Source organism: Sander vitreus, chromosome 9 (assembly GCF_031162955.1).
Source record: "Sander vitreus isolate 19-12246 chromosome 9, sanVit1, whole genome shotgun sequence".
NCBI lineage: Eukaryota > Metazoa > Chordata > Actinopteri > Perciformes > Percidae > Sander > Sander vitreus.
This window is the reverse complement of record NC_135863.1, coordinates 3198473-3223642: the sequence shown is the minus strand read 5'-3', so window position 1 is coordinate 3223642 and position 25170 is coordinate 3198473. Positions and strand designations below refer to the sequence as shown.

The following is a 25170-nucleotide window of genomic DNA, read 5'->3' as shown; positions in this document are numbered from 1 at the left end:
AGTCAGAACAGTCCCGCCCCTCCTCTGAGAGACCTTGGGTTCCGGAAGTAAATTTCCCATTCATTTCTCCCATTGAGGTCTGGAAAAATCTGTATATAAAGAGTTTTAGACCATGCCTTATAGGCTAACCAGATGGTACGTGACTCATAAGCATACAACGTATCATTTAGAGTAAAAAAACGAACAGAAAATCCCAAGAAAGTCAAAGGTACAAGACTGTGTACATATCGTCATCTCAGAGCGAAGGAACTACTCATCCCATAAACCACCGCACACCACTGAATAAAGGAAGCTACGTTAGTTTAGCTAACAGCTAATTCGGCTAACCGCTAACTGAGACAGCATGTAATAACTTTAAAAGACCCTCAAAATAAAACCTGAAAATAACCGTTAACATATATAACGGCTGTTACGTCAGCTGTAGACGGCTTTACCCAGTGTTAAGTTTGAGTTAATGTTATTTTAGACTGAATCAAGCTGTCAGCTAGCGGTTTGCCAAATTAGCTGTTAGCTCAACTAACGTTAGCTTCCCGGCAGAGGCTAACGTCAGAAGCGTGGAACAGATCATGATTCGTACAGTGTCGTAAATCCTCGTGACGGATCGTGCAGGCAGCACAGATCGGGTACTGACACCCCAGCATGAGTTCCACCAATCAGAGGCATCACTGTGGGATTGTGGGATTGTTCAGGATTGTGGGTAATGAAGTACTTATCCAAGACATCGCGAATAAAAGACATTTATCTCAAAACAAGGGTAGTGCCCCATGATTTGTGGCGTCTATATGAGCATGTCGGCATGCTGGTTTTAAGTCTATCATCGACGGTTACGATTTTATGGCTTATACTCCAATTTGTCAATGGAGAAATTGCATTGTATTTTTACTTCCGGAACCCGACTGTTGAGCTCTATTGCTTCCAAATAGAGCTCAAAAGTGACCGCCCACTTATTTTCGGCTCTGTCTCCGGAAGTGTTTTTCCCCATTCAATTGTTTCATTGACGTTTCGAAAATTGCTTATATATAGAGTTTTATGTCTGGAACCAAGCCAACCAGCTACGAGATGAATAGTGAGCATAACCCATTTGATTCGGCGCAAAAAACATTTTGAAAACGGCAAAAAAAAAAAGGCAAAGGTACAAGACCGTGTACAGAAACTATTATAGACTTCAATGGCAAAAGCTCGCTCTAGCCGTTCGCTGTTTCGGTAAACGTTTCTGTGGTAACAGCGAGTTAGACCAATCAGAGATGTTGCTGTTACGCTTAGGATTGTGGGTAGTGTAGTTTTTCTCCATTAAATCGCGGATAAAACATGTTTTTCTTAAAACAAGGTTGATTTCATACGGACTTCTAGCTTCTACAGGAGCAGAAACCTTCGTTTCACAACCACGTAGCTCGGGGTCAGTCTACCTCGGATGGTTTAGACATTATGACTGATATTCTGAATCCTTATGGAGAAAATCAATGGGATTTTTACTTCCAGAGTTGGCTGTGGGTGGGACTGTTGAGGTTCTGTGGTTAGAAGGGGAGTCCTGGGTCTGTGGTCCTCTTCTGCCATCTACTGGTAGAATGACAGAAATGCACCTTCCATATAGCCTGCTGATTTATAGCTAATTTACTCCTAATCATATACACTTTACATTGTCACTTATAGTTTTGCAAAATAACAGATTTTTTATTTTTTTGCAACTTAGGTGGTCCATTACAGCAAACGTCTAGTTGGCTTTAGCTGTGCAGTACAGACAATACATTCCAGTACAACATATTTATAAGGCCCATCAAGCAATGATAATGTGACATATTCACCAATTAACCGTCTACATTTTTCTAAAAAGGCTTAATAAATTAACAAAACATCAAAGCAATAACACAAATAACACAAATAAGCGTACACAACTGAAAAGGGAAATTTAGAAATAAACAAATACAGACAAATATAAAAAAAATAATTTAAGTAAACAATATTTGCAGAAATACATTAATGGATAATTGCAGTAATAAAATTAATTGCAGAATAAAACATTTATTCTTGTTTAAATTAGAACAAGAAATCTCTTTATTTCAGTTTTGGTTTTTTAGATTATTTTTTGGCCATTTTAGGCCGTTATTTTTATAGGACAGCTGAAGACGTGAAAGGAAAGAGAGAAGGGGAATGACATGCAGCAAAGGGCTGCAGTTGGAGTCGAACCCGCGGCTGCTGCGTCGAGGACTATGCCTCTATATATAGGTGCGCACTCTACCGGGTGAGCTACCCAGGCGCCCCATTTCTGTTTTTTCACGCACTTTTATTTATACATTCATGAACACATTTATTTCAACATTTATCTTTTATTTATCTTTATCTATTTTTTTTTTGTTTTGGTTTTCCATATGGGAGGAGTGTCCTCATCAATTTGTTGAGCAGTGTAGTCTTATATGACAAAATGTGCTACATGTGAAACACTAAATGTTTGCACAATAAGGCAACCATATGTGCCATATCTTGAAGTAATAGTTTGAAATAATAAACTTGATTATATAGAATATATTTACATTTTTAGGGAAACTGAAATAGAGAAAGTTCAGAGTTTATGCCTTGCTCAAGGGCACTGTAGCACGTTAAAGTCCTGCACTTGGACTGAACTTGGTCCTCTAGTTAAAGCACTGTCTCTAAAATGGATGCAGTCGTAGCTTTCGTATCAATTATTTATTGGGCCTGTTTACCTCTGTTTAACATTTTGACCACCAGTTTGTGTTGACGCTGTGACACTGAGAGACGGAGGGAGATATAAGATCCTCTGCTTGAATTATCCACTAAGATCTGCTGTTTTGTGTGTGTGTATGTGTGTGTGCGATGGATAGTCTTTCCACCAGGTCAAAGGTCACCATTTACCCTGAATCCTCTTCCAAACGCCGGTCCGGTCACGCCCAGTTGTTTTCATGTTACGTAACGCTGACAGCGGGCAGCAAACTCACAATAACCGAGGGAAGTTGCCTCCATTTAAAAGTCTGCGCACATACTTGTGTTGCTTATGTAACATACTTACCAGCACAAACACAAATATATACACACACTTTGCTGACGTCATACAGAACCGCTATTCCATGAAAGGAATTTATTTATTCCCTGTCCGAGGTCATTACAGAGGGAGCTGTATGAATGTTATCACAGCAGCTGAACTGTGAAAGTACAGACTGTCATCAGCCAGTGGTGACACAAGTAGGTTTGTCAGATAGAAAAGCAGCAGGTGGAGCTACAGAGATAATGTGTAGCCTTCTTTCCATTGTCATGTACGCGCCAGACATCCATCCTCAAGCACCAAGGAATTATACGCCATAAACCTTTTTAACCCTGCAAAACCTTCCAGTGATTCCATCAGTAACATTGCATGTTATTGATGTTATGACGCACTCTTCGAACCCAAATAACTTTATTTGAAATCTAGTCATGACACAAAGGTTTCCAAAAATACCAAATCTGTTGGGGTGAATTATGGGGAAGTGTGCGTAAATAGATTGTTTAAGACATGTTGAATATTTGCATTTCATGTAATTGTGTAGCTATAAAAACACGGTAGGTTTGAATATTAATTAAATACATGTCACAAGTCAGCTGTCACAGGTAAATAAAGGACATTGCATAATTGAAAAAGCTGCTATAAAATGTAAATAAATAATAAACCAACCAAAGAAACTCTTACTGTACTAAGATTGTAGATTTGATGAAGTTGATGTATTTGCATAATTCCTGCACTTTTCGGGTTGTACCCACACATTTGAATGCACTTATTGTAAGTAAGTACAGTTTATTTCTAGAGCACATTTAAACACAACTTAAGCTGACCAAAGTGCTGTACAAAAAGCACTTAGGTGCTGTATAAAAGAACATTGTAATGTAAAAAGAAAAAGTAGAAAGAAAACACAAAAGATTGTAATCCCACTAGCTGCTCATAAACAAATTGTCTCGGCTTAGCAGCCTGTATTTGTTGTTACTCACTATGATACACAGGCTGTTAAACAGACATTATGATTGAGCAGAATAGGAATATATTTAGGTTTGGTACTTTGCTTTCCAGTTGTCAATCACAAAATTTAAAGTGCATCACAGCTCACACCTTAACCAATGAGTATTTGGTACTTTATTGGCCATTTAAGTGAAACCCGCTGGTGGTGAATGTGGAGGAGACAGGATTTACAAGTTGTCAAAGACCCTTTGAATGGCATTTGAAAGCAATTATTTTTGATCTAAGTAAGGCTGTGTGGGGTGAGTCATCATGATGGTATGGTGAATCCTGGGATCCTGGGCAGGGATGCCATGCGGGTGGAAAACCCTGGGTGATTCAGGGACCCCAGAGCTGGACCAGGGCCCTGGAACATGCCAGAGATCACAGAGCTGTCAGTGAGTCTGGTGGAACCAAGATTTCTAGCATATTGCTAAGCACCCCTAGTTGTCTGTCTTATTTAGGGAGTAGACACAGGTCATGAGCTTTGAGTTCTTCAACGTATACAGTTCCCTAAAATGGATCACATTTTGCCAGAGTACCAATACTCTATAAGTGAATATACATCATTAAAGACTTGAATAGACTGCATGTTGCGCACTGAAGAAAGAAATCATTCCTACCACAGGGAATAAAACTTTTCAACACTTCATTACTGAGTGTTAGATAAGATTCATATACATCGCAATACTGCACTATAGTGCAACTTGCACAAGCATAGGTTTTACTTACGTCTTTATAAATACTATTTAAGTAGGTTGTACATTTTTATTCGCCACTTGTATTTACGTTTTTACGTTCTTTCCTTTGTATTTTTTATTTATACTTTTTAATAGCAGTTCTTGTATTTTATCCTATTTATTATTTCTTGAATTCTCTGTATGTGTGCTGTGTGTATTTTATTTGGTGCAGTAGCACTGAAATTTCCCAATTTCGGATCAATAAAGTCTATCTAATCTAATTTAATCTAATGTTATTTTAAGATTCTGTAGTTTGAACATATGGTTACACTTTACTTGAAGGTATCTACGTAAGAGTGACATTACACTGTCATGAACGTGTCATAAACATTATAAACAAGTCATAAACATTTACGCTTCTTTTAGTAAGTGTCATTTGGTGTTTGTCACGACAAGTTATGGTTAGGGTTAGGATTCATTTGTCATGACTGTGTCATGACAATGTCAGGTGTTCATGACAGTGTCATGTCACTCTTATGTAGATACATTCAAGTAAAGTGTTACCGAACATATTTAATGAAAATAGAAATGAAGCCAACACATTGTTTCATTTCTATAAAAGACATAACAAAATCAATCTTTTTCTGCAAAGTTTGTCAGAAAAGTTAAGTGCAGTAATAAGTATAAACTGTAGCGTTTCAAAATACGGACATTCACAAGTAAAATGTAGTTACTTTAAAATGTGTACTGTACTGAAGTAACTGCACTGTACTATACTGTACTCAGTTCACCACAACAGCAGCCATTAGCGTGAGACACATCTTTGTTGCATGTCACACAGTCTATTATTGTGTCTCTGGGCTAAACCTTGTTGCATTCATGTTGTCCAGATCATTGCACTGGAGTGATATTGGATTACTGGACAGCCTGTGGCACTAGAATAAGTATTATGTATTGTCTGTGTCTTCCTGCTGAGTAACTATATGTGGTGAGATTGGCGAGGCGTCACTCTCATTCCTGAACGGTGCTTCTATACCACGCTGGCTCTCATCTTACCGTGTAACCTTTTCTGACTGGGGATTTCAGAGATTGTCCAACAGGGTACAGTTAAACCTTCCACTGTCCTCAACATCAGATCCCGACCAATCAACCACCACCCTCCTCTTCCTCATTGCTCTTCGTCGTGTCTGTTTTGCTGGATTGTTTCAAATGTCATTCAAATTTCTGTCTTTAATTTTATCAGTCATCGATCACATTTTCAGACACCTAATCTACTGGTTGTGTCAAGTCCGTTATAAGATAATAATGGATGAGGGTGAAGTGACAACATGGTAATAGGGAATGGCGTTTCTCTCACTGAGTCCATTGTTATCTATGTGGAGCCCTAATGAGTGCTTTATGACTGTTATACCACAACCCATTACTGCTATGATAAAGGAACACAGTGTTTAAAGCTGCACTAATCAATATTTTGTATATTAACAACAGATCAAATGACTATGTGTGTAATGTGAATGGGGTTGATTGGAGAGACAATTTTCACTCGGCTGCAGTTCCCATCAGCTCTACAGAGCGTCTTTCAGCTCTTTGTTCTGGTTTTCTGGCCCACGACTTTACTGTTTTGATTCAGTCTCACTGCTCTCATTCAAAGTTTGCGACTAGCTCACGAAAATAGGAGGAAAATAGGAGCATTTAGCAGCTACAGAGTAATACCAAAACAGAGCTTAAAGCAGAGTGACTTTTGGACTTATATAGTCTTACATTGCCAGACCGTCAGCGCTGCGGAGGAGGGTCTGGCTAGTCCACACAGCATTCCGGGATGGGAGAGAAACATGCTCTGGTAAATTGGCATTTCTTTAAACCAATCACAATCGTCTTGGGTGGTGCCAAGCGCCAGACATAGTCACAGTGCAGCTGCAAAATAGCCTTTGGTGGAACATGTGTACGTTCAAAAGTAGTTTTAGTCGTGCAACAGAAAACTCAGATTGGACAGATAGTCTAGCTAGCTGTCTGGATTTACCCTGCAGAGATCTGAGGAGCAGTTAACCATAGTCCTCAGAAATCCACCACAGTTTAGAACGCCAACACAAAGGAAGCCCAAGGCAACTGACATCCGGCCGAAAAGAAAGACATCCGGCGGAATTTCTGGCGGCACCGGAGCAATCCCAGAAGTGGAACGTCGTGGATATTGACTAGGACTTAAATGACTCCAAATGAATGCTAATGTTGCATTGCATGTGCTAGATGTATAAATAAGCGTCTGCTGATGAACATGTTTGACATAACAACTTCATATGGTGATAACGTGTTGTGTTTATAGCTCGTTCTACTGCCCGCAAGCAGCCAAAAAGTAAATTAATGCTGCTTTAAGTGTGTTTGTAGTTAATTGGTCTGGTCAGTTTCCCCAAACTGGTGATGTAGCATGGATCAGTAGTACTGTTGCTATGGTTACCTGCAGTTTATTCTTCCTTGCTCTCTGTCTGTTGTTTGAGGAATCCTGCCAGCCAGTTAGAAATACTTGTGTCTTATTTTGTGAACCAGTTTGCAGAGCAATAAAAGGGGAAGTTCCCATTAAAAGCTTATTTAGTGTGATTCAAGGTAGTGCTTTTTGTTGAGATTTGCTGAAGTTTAGAGATATTAGTTACTGTGCTATTGTGGGAGTTGTTATCGGTGTTTTAAAGGGTTAGTTTGGATTCACCAAAGTCGCACAATAACACAAACAAACTAACCGATCGAGGCAGCAGTAGACCCACAAATCCCGTGTTTTGCAAGGTAAAATTGCTGTTTTTGTCAAAGGAGTCTGGTGGCTTTGAAGAGAGCATAGATGGATGTAACGGCTTCAGTTCCCTGTCGGAAAGGGCTGTCTGACAGCAAGGCAAAGCGGTGAAAATATTCTAAATATAGCATACACTTCAACAAATATTGAATTTTTAGGTGTCTACAATACATGTTGCTGCTGCCCCCGCCCACAGCAGTACATTGCTTAGCTTCCTTGCATGCTTCTCCAAACTGGGGGCGGGCTGACCGCCATCTACTGTAGCTAATACACTGACTATGGATAAGTACCTCATACAACCCCACTTCAAAATATGAACTATCCCTTTAAGCTCTGACAAACAAAGACGTATTAATGTTTACAAACCAGGTTAGTGTGAAAGCTCTTTCCTGATCAGTGATCTCCTTTGTCCGTTGGGTGTATTTCCACAGTATGTATGTACTATATTTGCACTTACATAGCGTCCTCTTTCATTCTCACCTTAGCTGGTAAACAGGCACCGGGGGATACGAGAGTTAAACCTGACAGCTGACGAGCTGTCTGTACTGGGAACAGTGCGAGGGACAGGCTATAGGTCAGGTTTTTCCGGTGCTGACAGATGAGTGATAGTATATAGGCACCGGCGCTTTGTCACCCTGCCCACTCCAGATATCACTATACTGAGACGTGGAAAAGTTTGAGGCCAATATGCACGCTCAGACACGTCTCAATAAGTGTCAATCATTTGTGTCTGTTCCTGAATATGAACTTCCGCGTCCATGTTTGTATCTGTGTCAGACCATCCTCTTTAATTCTCAGTAACAACACGTGCCATAAGTTTCCTCTCCCACAATGCTCTTCTCCTCTGTATCAACAGCTCTCAGGTGTCAGTGGTATCACCTGTTTCCTGTTTTCTTCCGTTGTCTTGTCCCTCCATGTTGCACGGACAGTGAATCTATATTGGGAACTTCGCAGGCTCTTTCCAACTCCAAATGAAATCACTATTATTCTAATTTCTGTAACTAAACTTGTTCCTCTTTGTAAAATGTTAAAGTGAAAACCTTCTGTGTTAAAGTCACCTTTTTTCACAAAAACATTTATTATAGAAACAAACTTTTTGTTTGTAATTCAAAAATTGGGTAGGATCTAACAATTCATTGTAAAGACATGCATGAACAATCAGTAGAATTTTAAATAAGCAACAATATTAACAAGAAACAGATAATTAACAGTATTTAAACAAAATACTGAAGTATATTTTCCTTTACATCAATGTTTAGTATTCATATGTAAACCTAAATAAAATAAAAACAAAATATATATAACTTGGATGCTTGCTTAGGCTATAAATATTGTATATTGGTCCATATACTTGTTTCTTTCAATAACTAAATAATAAGATAAGATCTACCTTCTAATTCATTTTTGAGTTTGGTGATTGTGATCTTTTTTTAAAAGGTTTTGACATGTAATAAGTGATATAATAAATATCCTGAGAAGAATTACTGGAATGCATTTTTTCCAACATTAAAAATAAAATGTAAGTTATTTGAAGTAAATAACTATATATTTTTTTTTAAGTCTTGACCTTGGGAATGATTGGCAATTATGCAATGTTCTGTTGACACATCAACATATCAGTTGTGAGAACCGTGAGGCATTTGAGGAGGTTCAGAAATACCCACAATGCTTTCGTCTCTAACAGAGGTTCAAGTGCACGCTTGCACCTGTCACCCCTGTTCAAATTATGGAACAATGTGAAAACCATATACTCCATATAGAATCTTAACATAAGATCAATGTTTTGCACAATATACTGTATACTCAGACTACATCTGCTCCTTAAACTTTGCACAAGTTCTTAATCATGAGTTTTGGTTTTCCTCTGTCCTTTTTTTATTTATTTTTTATTGGCTGAACATTTTATTTGTTTGTCTTACTTTTTATGGCGTCATATTTCAGTCCCAGATTCTTGGGATTCTGACACCTGACTGAAGCGCTTTTGAAGAGTCTCAAATGTCACATAGCAACCCTCTCCAGCATACTCCTAACTCACATCAATCCCCAACTGCAAACCAGAGCCCCCAGCTCTTATCACTGACCACTCAGTCCCTGACGTCCACGGGGGGCTGCACTTTAATTTGGAGGACAGTCATTTGCTATTCTTAAAACTCAACTCTGTGGTTCAGTGTTGAGGGAGAGATCTCTGTTCTCCCTCCACTTCTTTTCTGCTGCCTGTGGCTTTGTCTGGTAATATGGTTTTTGTTGTCGTTTCCATCGAGCCTGCATGAAAGTGAACGTGCTTGATTAGTGAGTGAAACAGTTTTTTTTTTTGCTGTTTGCGAGGAGGTCTGCCGTAAATCAGTCATGAGCTCCAGCCTTGTCAACTCTTTGGCCAAAGTCTATGATCCAAATCCTCTTCATGGTCAGAAGCCTGGTGGAAGGAAGCTCTCACTTAATGGATCAGAGAAGTCCCAAGCTTCTTCATCATCACCTTCCTCCCCTCATGATGCCGCCCTGCGCTGCGTGGAGAGCCGAATGGACTCACTGAGCTCTCAGATGGAGTGTTTGCTCAACATGCAGCATACCGTCTTGACCCGGCTGGATGGCTTGTCCCAGGACGTCAGGGGTATGGGTCAGGATCTGGCCTCTATGTGCAAAGATGGCCACGGGGGGAGACACGGGTCTGGGGTAGAGGCCGAGTGCAGAGAGCTGCGTGGGGCCGTGGAGAGGGCCAGCGAGCGGATGGAGAGTCAGGGACGCAGGCTGGAAGGGGTGGAGAGGCTGGTGGAGGGCACCCAGCAGGTGATCAGCTTCATTGGGGAGGTGGTGAAGAGCTCCAGGCTGGTGGAGCTGCTGTTTAAACAGCCTGGAAAGAAGGCTAAAAAGAAGGTGAGAAGGTTTAACAACATTACAAGCCAGGTTTTCCTACAAGAAGTGGCCTCAAAATCAATTTTTTTTCTCCATCTTGTTTTCTGTTTTCATTTCCAACGTACAGTACATTGAGGCAGTCGCATTGCAATGTTCTCATAGTGGTTCTATTACTGTTTGCTGTGTCACTAATGCCAACATAGTGAGAGGTGCAATTGCATGGTGACCATAGTGCCAGATGCATTAAGTGTTGTCCGAAAGGTTGCAAATCCTCTTGATGGAATATTTGACCTGTTTGTAGTGACATTATAAATAACTGGCTCTAAAACCTGAAGAATTGTTTTGGGAAAATACATACACTACAGGGGTGACAGAGCTTTCACCATTGCAGCCCCCCCCCCTCCCTCTGGAACTTCCTACCCATACCTATCCGTGACTGTACTGACCTGGACACATTCAAAACACTAATGAAAACACACCTCTTCAGATTAGCTTTCCACGTACAATAGTCTTACATTTCTCACCTGATAGTTACTGGTTTTATTGTTTTTAATTGCTTTTAATATGCTATGTTTTATGTGTTGGCTGTATTGCTTATCTGTTTTGAATGTGCTATATGTGCTGGTTTTACTGTAAAGTGTCTGAGTACCATGTAAAGCGCTATATAAATAAAAAGTATTATTATTGTTATTACATGTTTGAATGGCTTACAACACGTTTTTGTAAGTCCTTTGCATGTAAAGCAAACTCATTCCTTTATGTTGTGATATAGCTCCTTGTACATCTATCATTAGCTCTGCTTTACCTCAACATGCCATTAATGTTAAGTAACTTTCCTTCGTGCTGTGACTGTCATTTGCCTCTGAGGTGTGAATGATTAGAGTCAGACTGATTATCTTATCCAAACCATGTCTTTATCAGCGGTGGGTTGGACTGCAGCTGCACAGGCTCAGTTTAGCACTCGTCTGGCCTGTTCTGAATAGGTGACATTACTGCATTGATTGATAAGATGGAATGGCTTTCTTGTATTAAGCCACATACTTGGTGCATGTTGGAGCAATATGAAGAATGTACCGAGCACTGTTGCTGCCATGACTTTGCAAAACATCTGCAATGACGATGTTTGCGTGGGAGATGCATTACCTTGTTACATTACATGTTTGAATTCTGCTGATTCAGAAGCTGTTTTTAGGAATGGGTGTGTGGTTAAACAAACAAAAGATTTATTCCACATTAAATGACAGAGAAACCGTAGCAGGGATCACCCAAACTTCTTTTCTGCCATCCTATAAAGTGTCATGCATTGAAAACGTTGACTTCCCATATGTTGTGTTTTTTTTATCGTAACTGTAATATGTATACGCGGGAAAGGGAATAAAGCTGTTTCCTGTGTTGTGTGGCATGTCGTCTGCTACAGATGATATGTGACCTTTTCTCATTCTCCTGGAGGAGGCATCCAGAACATTATACTTGAGTTACGGGGGCAACCATAGCAACTCTAACAAACACTTTCACATATACCACTAAATTGTTCCTGTCAGAAAATCAGACTCGTAAATTCCTTTTGACCTCTTTTGACAAGTGGAAAATAATTGTGGCAAATAAAAGAGCTCAGAGATTGGACATTTAAAGCAGGTTCAAGTTTTGTTCACCTCTGTCACTTTCTAGATCCATTGTCTAATGCTTTATACTTTGTTTCTTCTTTCTACAACAAGGCAAAGGATGACAAGGAGAAAGCCAAACTGAGCCTGAAGGGCTTGAAGGCCCAGAAGAAGAGGAGACCTGCAGACCCGTCAGGTAAGCTCAAACAGGAAATAACACTTTGCCTCCGATCACCTGAGATTATGCAGAGACGTGCACAGCATATTTGACGATCTGCTGGAATAGATATGGACTATAGCCTGACCAATACTGGCTCTTTGAAGCCGATATAGTTATTTGGGTGTTTAAAATCTGATAATATATCAGCTGATAGTGTTTTCTTTTTCTTTTCTTTTTTACATAAACACTTAACTTAAACAAACAAATGTGATATTTCTTCAAATGGGTTTTTGTTTTGAGTGAGTGGGACATTTTACAGTGAAAATCAACTTGCCGGTGCTCTCTAGTGGACAACTTATGCAATAGCAGTTTCTTAATAACCTACCTTAATTTTATTTTGGCAAGCATTGCCATCCCTAGAGCCCTTGGTGAGGTTAAGATATCGCATAAATGATATACTTGTACGGTATATATCATGAGTGAATTTGATCCATTCCAGGGTCGTTAAGTTTAAAAAAACATTGAATACTACAGTTTGGAAGTTTTCATATAATAGCAATAACATGTCCATACAGAGTGGCCATAATCCCTTATGGTTGTTTGCTTTGGTTTTCCCGGGTCAGACACTTCCTCGCTGAATGAGCCAGTGCTGCAGGAGCAGGTGGAAAAACTCAACAGGCAGAACACTGAGCACTCCCATGGAACAGCAGAGGCTGACAATCAGAGGAGGGAGGAGAGAGGAAGCGGAGGACGAAGACAGGAGTCGGCAGAGCTGATGCTGGACGGATCACACACCTCTGCCGCCCAGTCAGAGGACAGGAAGGAGGCAACTAAGGAGGAAGAGGAGGAAGAGGAGGGGGATGTCTTTGAGGACTCCGAGTCCGATGATGAACAGGGGAAGGCAGAAGACGTTCGTCCTGAACAGGCTGGCAAAGTGGAGGATGATGGGAAGAAAAAGCATAAAGGAGAGGCAGAAGATGCCCTAAGTGTCAATGCCGATATCGGCAAGACCTCTCTCCTGTCACAGGAAAGGTATTTCCAGCCAATTCATGTATATCATTTCTATACTAGTTTCAATATTCTGTTGTTTTTTTTTTAAAGGCAGTTATGAGTAAATGATTTGGGGGGTGGGACAAGAAAAATTGAATAAAGTAAAATATTCAAGTGCTTAATGTTGTCTTTCTAGCTCTGAGGAGGTGGGCGACGCGGCCACATGCAGCAAACGTCGTGTCACAGAAGAAGATCCGGTGAAGGACGACCTGAAAAAGAGCAGAGTGGAAGACGGTGAAGTGAAAAATGCTGATGGGCAGGTGGTGGAGGGTGGCGAGCCTCAGGCCTCCAAATCTGACGAAGGAAAGACAGAGGTGGAAGAGGAAGGGAAGGAGAAAGAGTCAGCGGTGAAAGAATTTGTAATTGGTGAGACATTATGTTTTCACAGTGCATGATAAAACTGTCCAAGAAAACACTCCTGTCCTTGGTTTTGTAGGGAATATGGGGGTTTTCTAACTAATGTGTAACATTCAACTTTTATTTTGAAATTTGGACCCTGGCTCAAGTTTGTCAAATACCCATATATAACTATTTCTTTGGTGTGGTTGATAGAAAACAGTGTGTAATACACTTCAAGGGGTCTGCTTTATTTGCTTCCATGCACAGTTGTTTGATAAGATTTACATTAAAATACAAGATCTTTTCAAAAACTGTTTGGAATTGATGAAATTAGTATAACCATAAGTCTGCAGTTCAGGCAAAAAGCAGACTGTGTCCATAAAAGATGCATGTACATCTAGGACTCCTGACCTCAGTATTTCCAAAATCCTGACTCTGGTCCTGGTTGTATTAGACCCAACTTGGTTGTTAGTTGGTGACATTTAACTTTTCGTTGCTCAAACTTTGAAGGTGTCATAACACCATGGCTGTTCAGGCGTCACTAACATGTCAGTCGCCATGCTGGCAGAGCAGATAATGAGACATTGGCATGCTGCTATTTTGATCCACTTTGTTTCTGGGGAACCGAGGCCTCTTCCTCCGTCTCTGTTTCATACTCTGTGTTCTCAGCAACAGCAAATCTCTTCTTTTCATTCAAGTAGTCTATATTTCTTTATGGTTTCTTCAGACTCAAGCCCTCCGCCGTTGGCACCTTTCGACCACCGCATCGTGACTCCCAAACCCCATCAGATAGCCAGCTATTACACTATCAACAGAGACGAGGTCTTGGGAGGGTGAGTACCACCGAATACCCGACTCTCAAAGAGTTTGTTTTCATTTCACTTCAACACATCGGCCCTCCCTAATGAAACGACAGAGGATTTCACAGCCTGTGAGGGGGTGCCTAATAGTTTTTTCCAAGACCTTTTTATTGCCCTCCTAAAGGGCATTAGATTGTGAGCCTCGGGGGGGGGCTCTTGTGAAATAGCAGGCCTCTCTGATGTAATAGAGCAGTGCTAAATCCTGCTTCTCAAGCTGGAGATTACCCTTCAGCACGCAAGCACAATTTTCAAATTGCTGACATAATGGCACAGACTGAAGGAGCCATTATAATTAATAATTATTATTTTTATAATCAAGTTGGTCTATAAAAATAGTAGAACGTGGGCGCCTGGGTATCTCACCTGGTAGAGCCCACGCCCATATATAGAGGTTTACTCCTCGGCGCAGCGGCCACAGGTTCGACTCCGACCTGCGGACCTTTACTGCATGTCATTCTCCCTCTCTCTCCCCTTTCATGTATTCATCTGTCCTATGAAAATAAAGGCCTTAAATGCCCAAAAAAAGAATCTTAAAAAAAAATATATATATATATATATATATATATATATATATATATATATATATATATATATATATATATATATATAAATAGTAAAACACATGCCCATCACCAGTTCGCAAAGCCTAAAATGACATCTTAAATTTGTATGTTTTTGTCAAACCAATAGTCCAAAATCCAATTTACTATGATAATGAAACAAAGAAAAGCAGATGTTGTTTTTATTTGAGATGCTGGAACCAACAATTATTTGGAATTTGACCGTTATAATACATGAAAAAAAGAAGCTTTTTATTGTTTCTGTTGATCGTGTAATGTTTAATAAATCCAAGGTGGTACTTCTTCTCGTGTATATATGTGTGTTTGACTCATCTATATGTTTGCTTTTCTTTCATCAGGGGACGTTTTGGACAAGTCCACAAGTGCATAGAGAACTCGTCCGGTCTGACGTTGGCTGCCAAGATCATCAAAGCCAGGAGCCAGAAAGAGAAGGTGCAGTATTGATCGGCCAATGAATGCTAAATACATAACAGAATACATGTTCAGCAACGGCATTGGGATGCCTGTTTCCCCAGACAGTCTAATGGATGGTTACGTTCAGCATTGCTAGGAACCATAAAGGATTACATTTTAAAATTAGATACAGCAACAGCCCAGAGGGCGTGGGCATGTGGCAATTTGTCAACCTCATTGTGTCTTTTTTTTGCTCTGGGACATCTGAAAGTGATGTGAAAGAGGTCAGATGTCCAAGCATAGCTCTGGGTTACATTATCATCTTGATATTCAAAAGACTCAGAGACGCCCAAAAGCTCTCCAAACACACAGCTAAATCCTTGGCTAGCTCATGTTGCTGTCAGTGATCATCCGTGACAAAACTGACTGTGTTGACATTCCTATGATACTATAGTGTGCAAGCACTAAAGCCTGTGCTACAGTAACACCTAAAACAAAAGTTGCCCATACCACAAAATGCACATGATTCAAGCAGATCTTCATTTCTTAAGTCGCTCCATCCTCTTTATTCCAAATTTATCTCCCGCAAAAATCAGAATCAGGATCGGATTTATTGCCAAGTAGGTTTTCACATACAAGGGATTTGCCTTGGTGTTTTGGTGCATAACAATGAACATAGTGAGAGAAAATATGTAGCAAAATGTACAATAAAAATATGAAATAATGCACTAAACATATGTATAATATATGTTTAAAATGAAAGAGCTGCACAGTTTTGTGCAGTAATGTGCAAAATATTTACATAAATATTAAATTAAACATTACATTACATTCATTTAGCTGACAATATTATGCAAAGTGACTTACAAGAAGTGCATTCAACCATGTCAATATAACCCCAAAATTAGTACATCAAGTTAATCAAATATGCTGAACTGTTTCAAGTGCTATATTTAGAAACAATGCAAAATTATTGCTAAAAATGTCTGGATCGAGTCTAATATAGCCGGTTAATTACACTTCATAATAAATTAATTTCAGTAGCTTTTTGTGTGAAGGGCATTTCCTGGGAAGCCGCGGTAAGAAATCAGGAGCTCACACAATAATGGACTTCATTACAATTCTGGCTCGCAAAGGAGAGTAGATCAGTGAACAGCGAGAAGTCCATTTCTGTTTATAAAAGTGAAAACAGGGATGTTTTAAATAAAACTAACCCCTAAACCTAACCCATTTTACACAGAAATTACAAAGAATGGCGATACAGCTTATTTCAGGGCTTAGATCATTGCATTTTGTGCATGCTCCATATCAGGTTGCTTAATTCAGATCCTTTTCGGCTTTTCACAGAAGTCTCTTACACATTTTAAAAAGGTGATGCATCGCACTGGGAACTAGCCTGATGTTACTCAGACAGCGAGAGCTGATGGGACTGATTTTGTGAGATTTTTTGTGCTTGGCTAACAGTTTTATCGTTTATGGACTTTTTTCCAATCTACCGGTCTCACAGTCTCCAAAAATCACTCCACAACAATTTACTTCTATACAAGCACTTTACCACTACTATACTGTGTGTGTTAACTGACTTGTATATCTTTCTGTCTTTTGTCTGTCTGTCTCTCAGGACGTGGTGAGGAATGAGATGCAGGTGATGAACCAGCTAAACCACGCCAACCTCATCCAGCTGTATGCCGCCTTCGAGTCACGCCATGACATCATCCTGGTCATGGAATAGTAAGTCAGGGTACCTGCATGCATGCACAGTATGTGTTCTCATTTTCCAATACAACAAAGTTACAAGCTCTTTCTTGTTGTAATTGTGTGTATGTGTGTGTGTGTGTGTGTGTGTGTGTGTGTGTGTGTGTGTGTGTCCCTTTCTGCCATAGTGTGGAGGGAGGAGAGCTGTTTGACCGTATCATTGATGAGAACTACAACTTGACAGAGTTGGACACGGTGCTGTTCATACGCCAGATCTGTGAAGGGCTGCAGTACATGCATAAGATGTACATCCTGCATCTTGACCTTAAGGTAAACCTGCTTCAATTTAGAATCTTGTATAATGTACTGTATGTCATGTATATATATGACTGTGTATATCTCACAGTCAGCAATATCCCTCAGTTTTACTGTTTACATAGTAAACAGTATGTAAGTAAGTAAGTAAGTAAGTAAGTAAGTAAGTAAGTAAAAAAGGGAGGTAACAGCATAAAAACATATGAAAACAAAGTAATGATAATAATCAAAACTACAAAATAAAAGGCAATCAGAAGAACAATTGGTAAGGCTTTAAAAAAAAACATCAGAAATCTCCTTGTGGATGACAGGGTTCTCTAGCGCAAACAATGCTTTCTGTCCTGTTTTAATGACTATTTCTCTCGATTATATCCATGCCAGAGGGAAGAATTAGTCTAAAAACAGTATACAAAAGCAGCAATTTAACAGAATTGTATTGTAATCCTCCCCTTTTGTTCTTTTTCAGCCGGAGAACATTCTTTGTGTCAGCAGAGCGACTAACAAGATTAAAATCATTGACTTTGGCCTGGCCAGGAGGTAAAATCTATCATCTATTTACAGTTAAAAGCTTTGTTAACTTTCACCATTCATAACAGGACTTTCTCAAGCCCAGATGTATCTCTTATGATTTCTGCTCGTGTGTCTCTGACAGGTATAAACCCAGGGAGAAGCTGAGGGTCAACTTTGGAACCCCTGAATTTTTAGCTCCTGAGGTCATCAACTACGAGTTTGTTTCATTCCCCACAGACATGTGGAGCCTTGGCGTCATCACTTACATGCTGTGAGTTGGATGCTCATTCACATACCTACATATGTATAATGAATATATATAAAGACACACAGTAGCATCCCTGACCTCTGTTTCCGCTCCGCGCAGGCTCAGTGGCTTGTCTCCGTTTCTAGGGGACGACGACAACGAGACACTGAACAACATCCTGGCCTGTCAGTGGAACTTTGAGGAAGAAGAGTTTGCGGACATCTCGGACGAGGCCAAAGACTTCATCACCCTTCTGCTGGTGAAGAGTAAGAGCTGGAGGATGAGCGCAGCAGAGTCCCTCAGACACCCCTGGCTGTCAGACCGGAGTCTGCACTATCGACTTAACCAGAAGGTAAAAATTTATTTACGACCGCCATAATGCCCTGTGAAAGCGACCTGTTGTGGTCAGAGCTCTGAACACACATGATTCCTGCTACAGCAAAAGGCAGTAGCATCATGCAAAACACAACAGCTGGCCAATCAGAGCTCATGCAAAACACAACAGCTGGCCAATCAGAGCTCTTGTTGCTCCTCTGCGGGTTCATTCGTAGGTGGCACACAGTTTATTTAAGCTGTATCTTACTCTGTGAAGAAAAACCTCAGCAACAATCTGATTATCTTTTTAATTTCCTGAAAATGCTTCCTAAAACTAGTCCCTTCTTAATTTTGAAAAGGTAGTCTCAGTAAAGGCTACACAGATTAGGATGGCTACAAGCTGTAACCATAGTGATTGATATGAGGATCATCTTCTGAATATAATAATTAATATGTTAGGCCTACCATAAATTGATATTTCAAAAAAGTCATTTATTTAAAACAACTAATAATGCAGTGTGATATTAAATCAAACTAAGTCCCACACATAAATATGCTTATGTTTTTTTCCCTTTAGTATTTGCTATTAATAGTCATCAACTGCAAAATTAGAAAATTTTTAAATAAGTATGTATGGAAAATTCCAACATCAGTATGGAAAATAAAATAAAAAAAATGCTTCACTTTGTATACCTAGGCTATAGTTTATTGTTTTTCACAACAGTAGGCCTACAAGTTAAAACAAATGCAAATTAGTCAAACAAGCCATTAGGCTGTAGTTCTAAACACTCAACTGTAGGTTTTTTATATAGTATATATAAGGCAGATCAAAGTGCTTAGCATAAAACACTATTTTTTCATTTTTGGTATTTTATTGTGTAAATTCCAAGGGGGTAAGCTTCGCTTTAGAGCTCGAATCTCCTATTTTGATGCTACAAAGCGATCACCTGACATTAACATTCCATTGACTGCCATTCATTTTGACGTCACTTTGACAGCGAATAACTTCACATCTGAAGCGTTTAAAGACTTTATTTGTCCATGGTTTATTTCTAAAGAAACACAACAATGTATAACAGGCTCCATTACCTACTACCTCACGTTATGGCTCCGTAGCAGACGTTTTTGTAAAAATAGGCTAACGATTGTGTCATAACCACGGGACTTACTGTCGCATAGTAGAGGAATTACCGTATAGTACAGGAGAAGCTCGCAGGCAGTTTGGACTTACATTAGCTGTTTAAGCAATAATTAGCCTGTGTCCATGTTATCTCCTTACATATACCTACGCTCTCCGTCTCTGCAAGATTGGGAATGATTGAGATTTCTCTTGTCACAGCTACCAGAAGACTTACAACTTTCAGACACGTTGCTCACGTCACATTTACGTCGTCTCTCTCAGTTGGAGGCTGCGCAGTAACGCTCGGCGCTCACCGGAAAATGCTTCTAATGGCCTTCACTGGTCTCCATCCAGAGCAACGGGATCTGTTGGTCCATTCTTATATACTATCTATGGTAAATTCTTACGTGCAACATTCTTTGACAGACGAGGAGCGGTAATTACTACGTGACTTCTGTGGATGTTTTTAAACGTTATTACGGTGCATAACTTACTGGAACAAAGCTGAGCAACGTGTTGTTGCTGGTGACTAAAACACTGACTGTATATATGTACATTGAAGTGATACTGTTGTTAAAAACCCGCTGATCGCTGTCCGATTCTGTGAATGAATGCCCGCATTGCATTGTAGGATATCAGCTTTGAATGCACCCAGCTCGGTTCATATCGTTATGTTCTGTATTACAGTATACTGTAATATTTCACCGGTAATAAGACCGAAATAATATTATTAAAATAAAAAAAATTAGACTATGATAACATCTAAATAAATGTTGATAGGTCTAGCATTATAGTTTAAAAAATATAAATAAACAAACAAGCAATCCAGCTTCCCTGGCCGAAATAGACCGAAATAATAACATTAAAAGAAATACATATAAACCATGATAATATCTGGTGAATAATGTTGATTAAAACAGCTGTTATTGGGCTAAAAATACCAATAATAAAACTGTCACAGATTTCGAGTTAAGGGGGCGTGTTTGTTTGTTCGTCAATATCTGACGGTGAGGGATTAACATGAATGTCTATCTGACCCTTGTCCAAAAATAACGCGACGGGTACCCCCCTGGCGTTGAAAATTAACGCCAGGGTTACTTGACCATGCATCATACATTTGACGAGTAGGGAGTGAGACTGAGTGGAGACACCATTCTTGACCTGCGGAGCAATGTGTGTGAGAAAGCACAGTGACAGTTATTGTAAATAAGTTTTTTTTTTTTTTAAAGGTACTAATGGATTGGCAAACAAATCAGTGTTGCTTCAGTGCACTAACGCAGTGGCTCCTCTGTCATTTCAGAAAAACAAGTGCCACTCCACACATGCTCCTTCTCCAGAGAGCCAGACAGGTAAGATTGACATTTTCCTGTTAGTTAGTGATTCATTTCTCCATCTAAAGCATTGGTTCTTCACCATATGGCTACTTACGAACTTAAAACCTCAAATCTGCCTTTTTTTCTGTTTCTCTCCTAGAAAAACTGTGAGGCCCTCAGCATGCCTTTTGACAATGTAGAGCCCTGGAGCTCAACACTGGACCAATGCTGCTATACCTGTATGGCTACTGGATATCTACTCTTGCATCCTCGTGTTAGCTTAGCTCAACAGCTTGTAGTTCTGACCTGAATAGTGTGATCGGGCCCGCAGGAGAAAAACAGACTTCTTTTAACGCTGCCGTCGAGGCACAACGTAGAGCACAACACTTCAGACTGAACCAGTGAGGACTCACTCGCTCTATGGTGGAGTGTAGAACGACCTGCATCGCAACGGTAAATCCAAAATATTAGAGACTAAAGACCTGAATTACTTGTCACTTCTGCAACTTCCACGTGTACCACCGAAAAAAGGTAAAGGAGCAGTTCAGCATCAGACACTGTTATTCTCCCTCCGACAGTCCTGTTGTCCTGGTTTGTTGCATGCTTTGCACTTTTTGGCCTATTTCTTTAAGATTTAGCAAACAACTTTAAGCAAAATATAGACTTAATGTTACTATTTAAATATTATATTTTTGTGAATACAGATTTTTTTTCTTTCTTTCTTTTAATTTACAAGTCTTATAAAAATGTCATTCTTTCTTGAACATAAGGTAACTAAAAATACATGTTGGTTGAAGTTGAAGTCACACCACATTTATTTATTTTGTATATAACACAACATTGTATATTCTCATTCCCCCGAAAAGTGAGAATATCTCAGTGACTGAATACTTCCTGGTTCGAGCCATATTCAGCACACATTTCTGGTACATTTTCACTGTAGACCGGATTGCCTTCTGTATGCGTTCATGCCACTAGCTCGCCTTCACTTTGGCAGTTTGGAGTAGCCCCCCACACCTTCCATGAAGGCATAACGAACAACAGAATACTACCTATGATTTAATCATGTTTATGACTGAAGTGGATTCTTATGTTCATTTATTTACTGGTTCAACGCCAGACTGTACTTGAAGTGTAAAGCTTTTATTCAAAATGAGATTTCTTTCAGGGGAGTCAAAAAAGGATTTCATGTAGTTTCTCCATACATGACAAATAAAGAGCCTTGAACCTTGAGCACATGTATGTGTAAATGCACAGTTCAGCTTGATGGAGCACCAACTACAGAGCGGAGACAACATCGGTCAGTGCTTTATTGTCCCGTTCTCTATAAGAATTGAAGATTGGAAGTTTGATGAATGTTTTTCACTCAGTTGTTGGCTGCTTCATTTGGAAATGGAAACGCTTTGCGATTTTGAATACTTGTTTATTTGAATTGATGATACTTTTTCAAGTTTTCTTGTTTAATGATGAGATATAAGTAAACGTAGAATATAACTAAGCAAATGAATAAAGTGCACCAGAAAACATTTGCAGTGTTTCTTACAGTGTATTTCTTTGGAGATAAAACTACGTCATATGGGAAGAAATACGCAAGAATATACAAAGGCGCGGTTCAAAATGTAAACATCTTTACGAAAAACTTTATAGCATACTGAGACTGTAAATATGTAGGCCTATTTACGGGTATAGTATATTAATATAGGTAGCTGCTGTTTCATATTCCTGTCCACAAATCAGCAGAAGCTTTGAAGAAAACAAGAGAAGTTTAGATCTGCACACATGATTTTCTTTTTTTGTTGACAAAATGCAATAGACAAAGATACAGTTAAAGAACATTACCACACATAAATCAAAAATATATATTATATATATATAATGATAAAGTGAGAATATAAAGATAAATTACATAACAAAAAATAAAATAAATATACATAGCATGTATACATAAATAAATTCAAATTCAATTATTGTTGTTGTTTACCAAATTGAGTGACTTGAGTAAAAAATTCTGTTCTATGAGAAAATGTAGGAAATTAGGTGAATGAATGAATGAATTAAAAAAAAAAATCTCTTTGTGAATATCAAATTTGGCATGTATTCAAGAGCGCCATTATCTGGATTATCATAGAAACAAATAATATGTCTAAGGTTGAAAGAGAAGAACAAAAAAACGTAAGACTCCAAATCTGTCCAAAAATCTTTTGGATATTTCACAATAAAAACAAAAGTGAGAAATTGTTTCCCTATTCTCTCTACAAAATGTAAGTGTCAATGTCTGTTATTTTAACAATAAGATTATTAGCAGGGTATAAATTATCTAAAATGTTGAGGTCTACTTCCATGGGCAGTTATAAGACTTTGGACATGCAGAATAAAAGTGGAAAATGAAAAACATTGGCATCATATGAATTAAATGGAAACACAAAGTGAAAATAATAATGCATGTGTCCTTTTGTAACTGTGGAGGCTTTCAGCTGTAATGAGGAGGAGCAGCTTTAGACTGAAACTGCATTCCAGGCAACCCGTAACTCGTGTTTTCACAACCTTCTACCCGTGAAAGTGCCCTGGAACGGCAGTCAAACCCGTAACTTACTACTCGGGAACTCGTACCAGATCGTTGTACTCCCAGTTACAGTTTTTGACGTCATACACATATAAACAACAATGGCGACCCCTGTTGATGCTGTACAGACAACGGTGATTAACAGTGAGAAATAGAAATAAATAGACATAAATAGGCAACATAAAGTAATTCCGCACATTGTAATCAAAACAATACACATATGATTGTGTTCTAGCCTACTACAGGTTATGTTTATTAAAGGGGAACTATGCAGTTTTTTTTTGCTTAATTTCCCTTAACTGAACAGCATCGGAGTCATTGGAATGGTTATATGACTTTTTTCGGGTTGAATGGTGGCCGTCTCGCTCCCCCCCTAGCGCCTGTGAGCGGAAAGACCACGCTTGCAACTATGAGCCGGCGAGCCGCCAGCCTCAGTGTCAGGAAGTATCGCGTGATATCAGGTCTCACGATGTAACAAATTGCTTTATTACACTGCACACATACATGCCCCCATCCTGTAGGGTGAGCCCTATAGAGAAAACAGCAAAGAAATGGCCAAAACTGCATAGCGCCCCTTTAAATGAAGCCCAAAATATGTCGCCAACTAGAACTCGCTAGTATCAGCTAGCGCTAGCTAACGTCAACGTTAGGTAAACGCTAGCTAGAAGGGTTTGTGGTGACTTTGCCTGGAAGGCTACCAAGTGGTCAGTCGTGACTTGAAGTTGTAACGTACGTAAATTGTGCGTGGAACGCAGCATGATTCCTAAAACACTGGCCTGAACTTTATCCTCACACTATCATTTGGACCCCCTACAGTTTGCCTACTAGCCTCGTCTGGGAGTGGACGACGCTGTTATCTATCTTCTGCAGCGAGCTCATTTGCACCTGGATGGCGGTGGCGGCACTGTGAGAATCACATTTTTTTATTTCTCCAGTGCATTCAACACCATCCAGCCACTGCTACTAGGTGAGAAGCTGCAGATGATGGGTGTCGGTGCGTCCACAGTCTCCTGGATCACTGACTACCTGACAGACAGACCACAGTTTGTCCGTCTGGACCGTGTTCTGTCTGATGTGGTGGTGAGTGGTACGGGGGCTCCACAGGGGACGGTGCTGTCTCTTTTTCTGTTCACCTTATACACCACAGACTTCCAGTACAACTCAGAGTCATGTCACCTACAGAAGTTCTCTGATGACTCTGCAGTTATTGGGTGTATAAGGGATGGACAGGAGGGAGAGTACAGAGTGCTGGTGGACGACTTTGTGGAGTGGTCTGGTAAGAATCACCTGCTGCTGAATGTGGATAAGACCAGAGAGATGGTGATTGATTCAGGAGGAAGGGAACGGCTCCGCAGCCCCTTTGCATCCTGGGTGGAGCTGTGGACATGGTTGAGGAGTACAGATACCTGGGTGTCAACATCGACAACAGGCTGAACTGGAAAATCAACAGCACTGCTGTTTACAAGAAGGGGATGAGCAGACTCTATTTCCTGAGGAATGTGCAAATCTGCAAACAGGACACTCTTGAAGCTGTAGTGGAGAAGAGGTCAATGAACAAACTGTTATCTATCATGGATAACCCCGACCACCCTCTCCACCCCACACCGGTCCAACAGAGGAGCACCTTCTCTAAGAGGCTCTGACAGCTTCGATGTCGCACGGACCGCTATAAGAAATCATTCCTACCACAGGCAATTACACTTTTTAACACTTCATCACTGAGTGTTAGATAAGACTCTTAAACATCACAACTGCACTAAGTGCACCTTGCACAATAGGTTTATCTACAGCTTTATCAATACTAGTTAAATAGTTGTGCATTTGTA

The 25170-nt window shown here is 39.8% G+C and overlaps 1 protein-coding gene across 1 annotated transcript; it reads left to right on the top strand.

The window, feature by feature from the left end:
* The first annotated feature begins 9778 nt into the window (after positions 1–9778).
* mylk4b (myosin light chain kinase family, member 4b) lies at positions 9779–24778 on the top strand. The gene is made up of 13 exons (XM_078259899.1): positions 9779–10303; positions 11998–12079; positions 12667–13075; positions 13230–13459; positions 14160–14265; positions 15212–15305; positions 16888–16997; positions 17150–17291; positions 17743–17813; positions 17929–18057; positions 18154–18385; positions 20769–20836; positions 24280–24778. The coding sequence occupies exons 1-13, from the start codon at positions 9779–9781 to the stop codon at positions 24776–24778; spliced, it is 2697 nt and encodes an 898-aa protein (XP_078116025.1).
* The last annotated feature ends 392 nt before the right edge of the window (positions 24779–25170 follow it).

Excerpts from the sequence above, each read along its gene's own strand:
- mylk4b (XM_078259899.1), top strand. The coding sequence starts at position 9,779 with ATGAGCTCCAGCCTTGTCAACTCTTTGGCCAAAGTCTATGATCCAAAT. Across the intron at positions 13,460-14,159 it reads GGTGAAAGAATTTGTAATTG|ACTCAAGCCCTCCGCCGTTG; the intron begins GTGAGACATTAT and ends TGGTTTCTTCAG. Across the intron at positions 15,306-16,887 it reads CCAGGAGCCAGAAAGAGAAG|GACGTGGTGAGGAATGAGAT; the intron begins GTGCAGTATTGA and ends TCTGTCTCTCAG.